The sequence below is a fragment of the Grus americana genome, chromosome 28 (assembly GCF_028858705.1).
Source record: "Grus americana isolate bGruAme1 chromosome 28, bGruAme1.mat, whole genome shotgun sequence".
NCBI classification, from domain to species: domain Eukaryota; kingdom Metazoa; phylum Chordata; class Aves; order Gruiformes; family Gruidae; genus Grus; species Grus americana.
In genome coordinates this window covers 2,674,028-2,683,562 of record NC_072879.1, presented here as the reverse complement: position 1 = coordinate 2,683,562, position 9,535 = coordinate 2,674,028, and the positions used below count along the sequence as shown (strand labels likewise).

The 9,535-nt window shown below is 63.8% G+C and overlaps 3 protein-coding genes across 3 annotated transcripts; 2 read left to right on the top strand and 1 right to left on the bottom strand.

Annotated features, from left to right (window-relative positions):
• Positions 1 to 228: 228 nt before the first annotated feature.
• Positions 229 to 2,334, top strand: IFI30 (IFI30 lysosomal thiol reductase). The gene is made up of 7 exons (XM_054805619.1): positions 229 to 454; positions 1,217 to 1,396; positions 1,476 to 1,550; positions 1,631 to 1,726; positions 1,807 to 1,959; positions 2,047 to 2,115; positions 2,202 to 2,334. Exons 1-7 carry the CDS (start codon positions 320 to 322, stop codon positions 2,265 to 2,267), a joined length of 774 nt encoding a protein of 257 aa, XP_054661594.1. The 5' UTR covers positions 229 to 319; the 3' UTR covers positions 2,268 to 2,334.
• Positions 2,335 to 2,476: 142 nt separating this feature from the next.
• MPV17L2 (MPV17 mitochondrial inner membrane protein like 2) lies at positions 2,477 to 7,662 on the top strand. Its single transcript, XM_054805625.1, has 6 exons — positions 2,477 to 2,612; positions 3,039 to 3,242; positions 3,483 to 3,653; positions 3,970 to 4,046; positions 4,146 to 4,274; positions 4,370 to 7,662. The coding sequence occupies exons 2-6, from the start codon at positions 3,068 to 3,070 to the stop codon at positions 4,433 to 4,435; spliced, it is 618 nt and encodes a 205-aa protein (XP_054661600.1). The 5' UTR covers positions 2,477 to 2,612; positions 3,039 to 3,067; the 3' UTR covers positions 4,436 to 7,662.
• RAB3A (RAB3A, member RAS oncogene family) lies at positions 5,582 to 9,409 on the bottom strand. Its single transcript, XM_054805620.1, has 5 exons — positions 9,307 to 9,409; positions 8,088 to 8,315; positions 7,689 to 7,807; positions 7,440 to 7,564; positions 5,582 to 7,029 (listed from the first exon to the last, which is right to left on the bottom strand). The coding sequence occupies exons 2-5, from the start codon at positions 8,313 to 8,315 to the stop codon at positions 6,839 to 6,841; spliced, it is 663 nt and encodes a 220-aa protein (XP_054661595.1). The 5' UTR covers positions 9,307 to 9,409; the 3' UTR covers positions 5,582 to 6,838.
• Positions 9,410 to 9,535: the final 126 nt, after the last annotated feature.

Sequence of the window (9,535 nt, the reverse complement as noted above, 5' to 3'; positions counted from 1 at the left end):
ACCCCTCACCCGAGCGTGGGCTGCTTAGGGTTGGGTTTCTGTCCCCCAACCTGTTGCAACCCGCAGGGCTGGGGCCAAGGCTTGTGACCCCAAAGCCACGATTCGGGGCTGCGGTCCCCGGCGGGACAGGGGGGATGGGGTGGCCAGAACCAGGGGGGACAAGGTGGCTGGAGCCAGGCGCCCCGCGTGAGTCAGCAGCGTCAGTGTCACATGAGGAGGCTGGTTGAGCCGGGCAGGAAGGGTGTGTGGAGGCGGGCGCAGCCGGGCTTTAAAAGTCCTTGCGGGAACCGACTCGCCTCCGTGCCACCCCGCTGTCCCCATGGCCCCCATGGTGCCACTGGCTCTCCTGGCACTGGTCGCCCTGCTGGCCCCGGGGCTCGGGGTGGCCTTTCCCGGCTGTGACTACCCAGCCCACCTCTGGTGCAGCTCGCGGGAGATCGCCATCGCTTGCCAGGTCAGAGCTGCCGGTGCCGGGGCCACCCCGGCCACCCACCCATGCAGGGCACGGCCGCCCGGCATGCGGGAACGCGTCCCACCAAAACGGCTCATGCGGGGCTGGCTGCCTGCCCGGCGAGCGGGGCTGGGGTGTGCGGGGACGGTGTCAGGGCATCACCCAACTGCGGTACCTGGTGCAAGTGCGGGCTCTGAGCAACCCTGCGGCACAGACTGGCGGGCCGTGGCGATGCTCAGAGCCCCAGTGCCATGCTGGCACCACGGCACTCCCCGGCATCGCTGGCATCCCCAGGGAAGCGCTGTGCTGCAGCCAGACCCCGACCCCAACCCTTCCCCGGGCGCTGCTGGCACTTCTGCTTTTTCAGCATAAAACGGCTTTTCAGCTTATTCCGCCCTGAACATCCCCGGACGGTGACACTGCTGCCACAGTGGGTCCGGCAGAGCCCCCCAGGGCTGCAGCCACCACGCGGCGGTGGGTGCTGGGCTGTACCCCCACCCAGGTGCATCCCAGCCCTGCCGGATATGTTTTCTCCCAAAATATTTTGGGGAAGTTCCCCTGGAAAGCCCCAGCGCTGCGTGTCAGCGGCACATGGGATCCTGCGGCTGGGGGAGGCCCCTGGCTGCTCTCACTTCCCTCCTGGCCCTGCACCCCTTCATCCCCCTCCTGCCCCACACCCCAGGAGCTTTACCCCATCCCCTGCAAATATGGGGGGGATGCTGCAGCCATACCTCCCCATGCACCCCAAAACCTTCCCGCACGCAGGCGGAGAGCCACTGCACCAACCTCTCGCGCTCAGCGGCCGCTCCCGTAGAGGTGAGCCTGTACTACGAGAGCCTGTGCCCGGCCTGTCGCTGGTTCCTGATCCAGGAGCTCTTCACCTCCTGGCTGCTGCTGCCCGCCGACGCCGTGAGCATCACCCTGGTGCCCTATGGCAACGCTGAGGTAGGAGCTGGCCCGACCCGGTGCTGCGGGCGCTCGTCCCGGTGCTGCCGGCCCCGCTCAGAACCGGTTGGTCCCGCAGGAGAGGAACGTCAGCGGGAAGTGGCACTTCCAGTGCCAGCACGGTCCGGAGGAGTGTTTGGGCAACATGATCGAGGTGACGGCGACAGTCCCTGTCCCCATGGTGGTGGCATTGGAGGGTCCAGAAGCCCCTCACCACCCGTCCTGTCCCTGTAGACCTGCGTGATGCATGAGGCCAAGAACTTCAGCACCTACTTCCCTGTCATCTTCTGCCTGGAGTCAGGCAGCTCCGTCACCAAGAACCTGGAAGCCGTATGTCCCCTTCCCCGTCCCCCACCGCAGGGATGTCCCCGTCCCCCTGACCGTGCGTGCGTCCCCCCTCTCCCTGGCAGTGCCTGCAGATCTACGCCCCGCAGCTGGATGGGGGCCGAATCACCGCCTGCGTGCAGGGGGACACGGGGGCCACCCTGATGCACCACAACGCCCAGCTGACCGAGGCGCTGGACCCCCCGCACCAATACGTGCCCTGGATCGTCATCAATGGGGTACGAGGAGGGGAACCAGGGTGCCAGGTGGGGCAGGGGGGCACCACAGGGACCCCCTTTCCCAGCCCCATCTCCTTCCCCTCACAGAAGCACACGGACGAGCTGCAGGCGCAGGCCGAGGCCTCGCTGCTGGGGCTCATCTGCCGCCTCTACCAGGTGGGTTGGGGCCCGGCAGGGCTGGGGGACATGTCTCCGTCCCTGTCCCCGTCCCTACCATGGCTCTACCCGCCGCTCTCTGGCAGGGGGAGAAGCCCGAAGCCTGTCAGGGCTCCGCAGCCCGGAAGGCCCCGGCCGGCTGCAAGCGCTGAGGGACGGCGTGGGAGCACCGAGCGAGCAGCAAATAAAAAGGATGGGGTTTTTTATGGAAAAACAAAAGGCTCCGGAGTGGTGTGTTGGGGGCAGCGGGGAGGGGGCGACCGGGGGGTACGGGGGAGGAACGGGAGCTGGGCCCCGGGGCGCCGGGCCTGGCCTCCTCCCGGCCCCGCGGAAACGCGGCTGCCTCGATAGGTGTCATGGCGGCCACCTAGGCCTCGGTAGGTGTCATGGCGGCCACCTAGGCCTCGGTAGGTGTCATGGCGGACGCCGGAAGCGGAAGGCGTAGCGTCACGAGACGTGCCCCCTCTTCCGCGTGCCGGTGGCGGAAGCGCGCGGCGGTAAGCGGGGGGGGGGGAACGGGGGACGCGGCGGGGGGGGGGCGGCTGGGGGGTCCGGGATGGGCGGGGGGAGCACAGGGTAATTGGGGGGGTGTCCGGGGGGGTGGGGGCAACTTGGGGGGGGGGGGCAGGAGGGACTGGGAGGACTGGGAGCACGAGAGGGGGAACTGGGGGGGCAGAGGGGAGTAAATGGGGGGTGCAGGAGTGAGCGGAGGGCGTTCGGCAGGGGGAACGGGGGGTGCAGCAGGAGTGACGGGGCACGGGGGGAGAGGGGTACAGCAGTGCTAACTGGGGGGGCTGGGGAGCACAGGATGGACAACTGGGGGGACGCAGGAGGGACTGGGGGGCACGGGGTGACGGGGTGACGTTACATCGGGGGGGCTGGGGGAGGGGGAGGTGGCTCCAACCCACTGACCCCCATGGCAGGGCGCGGGGGGGGGGGGTGTCCCTGCAGGATGCTGGCGAGGGGCCGGTGGCTCCTGCGCTGCTGGAAGCCGCTTTTCACCGGCCGCCTGCTGCTGCTGACCAACACGGCGAGCTGCGGCGTGCTGCTGGCCGCCGGCGACACGCTGCAGCAGGCCTGGCACCGCCGCCAGCACCCGGACACTGAGCCCCAGGTGGCACGCACAGGTGACAACCCGAAGGGGGGAGTTGGGGGTACACATCAACCGGGGAGGGGCAGCCTGACACGTTGTTTAATTCATCCTCGTTATCACGGGGCGGGAAATTGGGGTCTGGCACCGTGCAAAGCCACACTCCCGTTGTGTCTTCCCCAGGGCCGGACCTGCTTTTGGGGGAGCCCGAGGAGGGGGGGGGGCAGGGGTGTCACATAAATAATGCATCGGTCGCCGGGGCGGTGTTGTGTTGCAGGTCGCATGTTCGCCATAGGCTGCAGCATGGGCCCGCTGATGCACTACTGGTATCTCTGGCTGGACGTCACCTTCCCGGCGCGGGGCGTGCGGGGGCTGAAAACCGTCCTGAAGAAAGTCCTTATCGACCAGCTGGTGGCATCACCCGCCCTGGGCGCCTGGTACTTCCTCGGTACGCAGCAGCACCCACCTTCTGTCAGCGTCGCTGAGGAGTGAGCGTGGTCCGAGCTGACAAGTGACGTGTTACAGCATCGGGGGGTGCCGGCCTGACGCCTGTCACCCTCCCTTGGTGGGGTGGATGTGGGTTTCTCGGGGCTCCCTCCCTCCAGCTGGTGCCACCGCTGTCCTTCCCTCCCACAGTGGGGGTTGGGTTTTTTTTGGCATTTTTCGGCATCCCGCAAAGCTGAGCTGGTAATTCCCATCTGCGCCCCCCAGTGTGGAGCCTCGTGGGCGCTCCAGTCCCCACTGACGGCCATCTGTCCCCGCAGGCATGGGCACACTGGAGGGCCAGTCTCTAGAGGAGAGCTGGGAGGAGCTGAAGGAGAAATTTTGGGAATTCTACAAGGTAAATACCCCTCCCCCCCCCGCCCCAAGCTCTCCCTCCCACCCCTGGTGGGAACTGGGCTCTGGCAGGGAGTGTCCGGCTGCTCTTTGCTCTCGACAGGCTGACTGGTGTGTCTGGCCGGCGGCTCAGCTCATGAATTTCCTCTTCGTCCCCCCCAAGTACCGGGTGGTTTACATCAACGTGATCACGCTGGGCTGGGACACCTACCTCTCCTACCTCAAGCACAGGGTGAGCGCCAGCAACCACAGAGCCACGCAGCCGTGCCGCACCGCCACGGCCAGCCGGGCTCACGCCAAACATGCGCCATGTCTCCTTTTTTCTAGCCTGGCAGCCCCCCGAGTGCTGAGCACAACTTGCCGCATGAGAACCAGTGCAGTGTCGGGAGGTAAAGAGGCAGCTGCTCTCAGCGACTGCGACGTTTTCAGAGGCTCCTGCCCATGGCAAATGATTTTTCTGGGTGTCCTGGCCAGCACGGCTCAATCCACCCAAGGAACATGATAGCCAGAGACCACCGCCACCACCGTCTGTGACTCGCTGCAGCCTGTGCAGATCTCGCTGATTAACTCATCTACTGATTGCAATGATGAGTTTGGGTATTTTTAACGACTCTGGTGTTGCAGGCTAGCCTGTAAAGCTGATTTCTTTCTTTGTATTCGTTCACAGAGCCTGAGCTGCCGGGGCAGGGAGGAGCTGCCGCAGCTACGCTTTGCCTTCAGTGCCCCAGGGAAAGTCCCCACAGTGCTCCCCCCTCGCTCCAGCCAGGTTTTTTTTTTCCCCTTCTCCAGGGCAAGGCTGGCCCTTTGCTCCCCTCCAACAACCTCCTTTGCTCTTCTGAGAAGCAGCAACTCCAGTCTCTGCCTTGCTCCTGCTTTGGCGGCTGCCTCTCCGCTCTCAGTGCCACTCCTCAGACCTTTCCCTGCTCCTTTTTTTTTGTCTTCCAGCCAAAAGAACTCCCTCACCCCCCCCACCCCCACCCCCCTGGCTGCCTCGTCTCCCTTTTGCTCCACCGCGCACCCACCCCCCGGCACCACGCGTGGGCTCTGCTGGGCTGCAGCCACCCAATTTTTATAAAAATAGCGGTGCGATCGCAGGTTTGACGGCAGCAGAGTCAACCCGGAGGCAGTTGCGGCGGGGGGGGTTTAAGGCAAAGCTCCCCGTGTCCCAATGCCCCCCCCCCCACCCCCTCCAGGCAAGCTGGACACCCACTTCCCAAACTGGGAAATTATTTATTTCCAGCATTGATGAAAATCACCTAAATGTTTTTTTTTTTTTTTCCCCCCTCAAGTTTAAAGCTGCTCTGTCCTCATCCCTCCTGCCACCCAGCCCCAGGGTGGGGGGAAACGACACACCAGCCCTCCCCCTGCAGCGAGCCAGGTTGCAGGAGCCATTTGATAAACGCTAATTAAGAAACCAGATCAGTTTTGCTCCTCTGGGAACAAGCTCGACAGCACGAGGTTATCAACGCCAAGCAGAGAACCAGCCCGCTGCCCCCTCTCCACCTGCAACAACCCCGAGCAACCGGTGATGAGCATTGATTTATTTCTTCACAACATTTCTTTAATATACCGTGATTTTTAGGAAATTGTATTTTTTTTTTTTTGACACTTTTGACATTTGTACAGTACAGTGTAACTTCCATAAGTAAACTTCACAAAAAATAGGAAAGGGGAAGGGAGGGAAACAGGGTCGCCCTTGGGAGGGGGGGAAATCTGTAAAATAAAGACACAGCGCTCCAAGAAAAATAAATAGAGGGCAGCAAGACCTCCGGGTCTGTCATCGCTACAGGAATATCCACTTATTCACAGTCTCCACAGAAGCACGGTACTACAGGAACACACGAGGAGCCGAAGGCCCTGCAGCAAATTAGCCACGCTCCTCCAAGCCCCACTCACCCCCTCGCTCGCCAAAACCGGGAGCTCTGCAAAGATTTTTTTTTTTTTTTTTTAAATCATTTTAGCCCCAAACCAGGGCTAATTTGCTACAGTTTGCTTGGCTGGCCTCGCTCATGTATTTTTTTTTTTTTTAATTATTTTATTTTTCTTTTAAACCTTTAAATAATAGATTTTTTTTTTTTTTAAAAGTGATATTCACAAGCAAGGTTACCACACTGAGGGAAAAAAAATAATAATAATAAATGCACCAACACAGCCACAGCACTGCAGGTCACGCGCACAGCGTCACTTCCTACGCCTATTTACAAGGAATTTTTCTTATGTACAAGGAGGAAGACAGCGGGAGCATAAATTAGCATCTATTTATACAAATAAACAAGAGTTAGGAAATATCCATCCACGGGGGGGGGGGGGGACAGGGAAGGAGAGCCGGGCACAAAGAGCCCTAGGCAGGACATCTGCCGGGCTGGGGAGAGGGGGACACGGGGAGTCTCAGCCAGGACGTGAGGTTTTGGCGTCCCATCGCACCCCCCCACCCGAGCAGGGGGCCTGTCCCCGCTTCCCCTGGAGAGGGACGGGGCTGGCGGGGAGGGGAGCGATGGGAGCCAGCGGTTGCGAGCAGAGAAAACAGTATTCCTTGGAGAGCAGGGCTCGTGGAGCAAGAAAAAGCAGAACGGGGGAGTTTTCTACCAGCCCAGGCTTAAAAATAAATTAGGGGGGGGGGCACCGCCTAACTGAAGGGGGGGAGGCTCCTAGAGGGGCCGCAGCCCTTTCGGAGGTATCAGCAGCAAAAACCCCTGCGGGACCCCCAAGAAGAGGGGCTCGGGGAGTGGGGGGGAGCAGCGGTGGAGGGGGGGTGCACTGACCGATTTTTGGGGGATGTAGAGGGGGGGGCTGGCCCTAGCAGGCACAGTCCTGGTGCGGGGGGGCCTGCTGGTCCGTGAGCTGGGGGCCCTGCTTGGCGCCAGTGACCGCCGGGTCGGCCGTATCCAGTGACTCTGACATCTTCTCACAGATGATGTCCACCAGCCGCTCGAAGGTCTGCTTGACGTTGATGTTGTCCTTGGCGCTGGCCTCGAAAAACTCAAAACCTGGGGGGGGATGGGGGAACGGACGACCACGGCCATCAGGGCCGCAAACCCCCACCCCACCGCAGCCCTGCATCCCAACATCGGAAACCTTTTCCAGCTGCTCCTCCCCTCGTTAAATATTGAAGGGCTGCATGTATCGCACGCCCGGACCACCCGGCTGCAACCTGCCCCTGCACCCACCCGCAGGCGCCCGATTTTTCCTGCCGGCGAGTAACAGAAACCGCCATCTCCCCGCCCCGCCGCTCGCAGCTTAATTACACCTTTTTTTTTTTTTTAATTTTCTTTTTCCCCCCCCTTGGGTGATAAGTCATCGCTATCAAAGCAGAAGAATTACGGTGAGGGAATTGAACCCCTAACTAAATTATCCGCGCTGGGGTGGCTCCTGCTGCTGCCCCCCCTCCCCAACTCACCCAGGTGCTCGGCGAGCTGGCGGCCTTTCTCCGAGGAGACAACGCGTTCGTCCTCCATGTCACACTTGTTCCCCACCAGCAGGACCTGGGCGTTGTCCCAGGAGTAGGTCTTGATCTGGGTGGACCTTCAGGGGAGGCAAAGGGGGAAAAATCACACGGGGGGGGGGGGGGCAGAGCACCGCGTTGGGGGGGGATGCCCGTGAAAGACAGAAGGGGGGGGAAGTCCCTGGAGCCCACCCAGGTGCTCACCAGTCCTGCACGGCGTTGAAGGACTCCTCGTTGGTGATGTCGTACATCAGGATGAAGCCCATGGCGCCGCGGTAGTAGGCGGTGGTGATGGTGCGGTACCGCTCCTGGCCGGCTGTGTCCTGGCCGGGGGGAGCAGCACGTCACCCCCCCTGGGGCCACCGGCAGCTTGCAGGGTCCAGCCACCCCTCGGGGTGCTCCGGGGGACAGCGGGGTCCCCAGGGACATGTCCCTCCCCACCAGCAGTGCAGCCCAGCCGGGGGCACCCCTGGCATCACCCCCCCCCGGCGCTTCCAGCCCCAGCAAATGGCGGAGCAGCCCCACACCAACCGTTCCCCCCTCCGTGCAACGCACCCCCATGCCAGCATGGGGACCAGCAGGGACACCCCTGGGGGGTCTCACCCAAATCTGCAGCTTGATGCGCTTGTCGTTTCGGTAGATGGTCTTGACCTTGAAGTCGATGCCCACAGTGCTGACGAAGGCAGGCGTGAAGGAGTCGTCGGCGTACCGGAAGAGGAAAGAGGTTTTCCCCACACTGCTGTTGCCGATGATCAGGATCTTGAACATGTAATCGAAGTTCTGGTCCGAGGATTCCTTCTGCCCATAGCGGGAGTCGGTAGCAGACGCCATCTGCAAGGCGGAGAAGAGGCCGTGACGGGGACAGTTGCAAAATCAGACAATGCCGGGCCCCGGGTGACACCAGTGCCGCAGTCTGGAGCCGTTTCCCACCGGTGCGGGCACGGTTAAGTCCCATTTTGCTGTGGGATGGGCGAGGCGTGCTGCCGTCAGTGAGGTTGCTCGGCCCTGAAGGGCTCTGCCAGGCCGGCTCCTGTCACCCCCAACGCAGGGACCCCAAGACGGTGCCCACAGCAAACATGGGGCGTGTGGACCCCGGTGTTTGCTGGCACGGGGGCGGGGGGGGGGGGGGGCTGACCCTGGCAGGGGTGCAAGCTGGCAGCCGGGGTGCTGCAGCCTCTCCTGCATCTCCCCGCAAAATGGCACCTGCAGTGGTGCCCCCACATGCTGTGCCCAGCCCGGCAGCACAGTGTGGTGCTGTGGGTGCTGCGGGGAGGGTGCTCAGCGCTGGGGGGGGGGCGATGTCGGGCAGGGGTGCACAGAGGTGGGTGTTTGCCCGGAGGTGCAGGGTGCTGCAGATGCAGGGTGCTGCAGGGTGGAGCACGGGAATGCCGGGCAGCGGGCACTGCGGGGTGCAGGGTGCTGCTGGGGAGGGGGTGCGCAGGGTGCTGCGGGGGGGGGGGGGTGAGGGGAGAGCAGGGTGTTGCAGGGTGCTGCAGGGAGGAGGTGCAAGGTGCTGCAGGGAAGGGGGCTCAGCCCCTGCCCCTCCCCACAGGCCCGAGCCCGATGCACCCGGCCGGTCCCCGCCGCACCCCGGTGCACCGGGATAACCCCCCCCCCCCCCGCCTCTGCAGCGGGCAGTGCGGCCCCCCCGCTGCAGCCGCCATCCCCGGCAGCCAGCTGCCGTGCAACCCCTCCCCGAGCAGCGCCCGCCCGCCTGCCCCTCCCTGCCCCCGGCGCGATGCAGCCGCTGCCACCGCCCCCGGTGCCGGGGGGTGCCCGGGGGGCGCGGATGGGGGGGGGGGGCGCGGGGGCGCGCGCTCACCTCTAGCCCGCGCTCGCGCCGCCGCCTCCTCCTGCAGCAACTGCAGCAGCGGCGCGCGCCGCCCCGGCGGTTGCAGACCCGGATGACGTCGCCGCGGGGGGAGGCGGGGCGAGGCATGTAAATAAGAGCGCGACGTCACAGACGGGCTCCGGAGGAGGAGCGTTGATTGGCCGGCAGCGCGCTGTGATGGACAGCCGGCGGGTGCCACAGCGGGAGGGGAGGGGAGGGG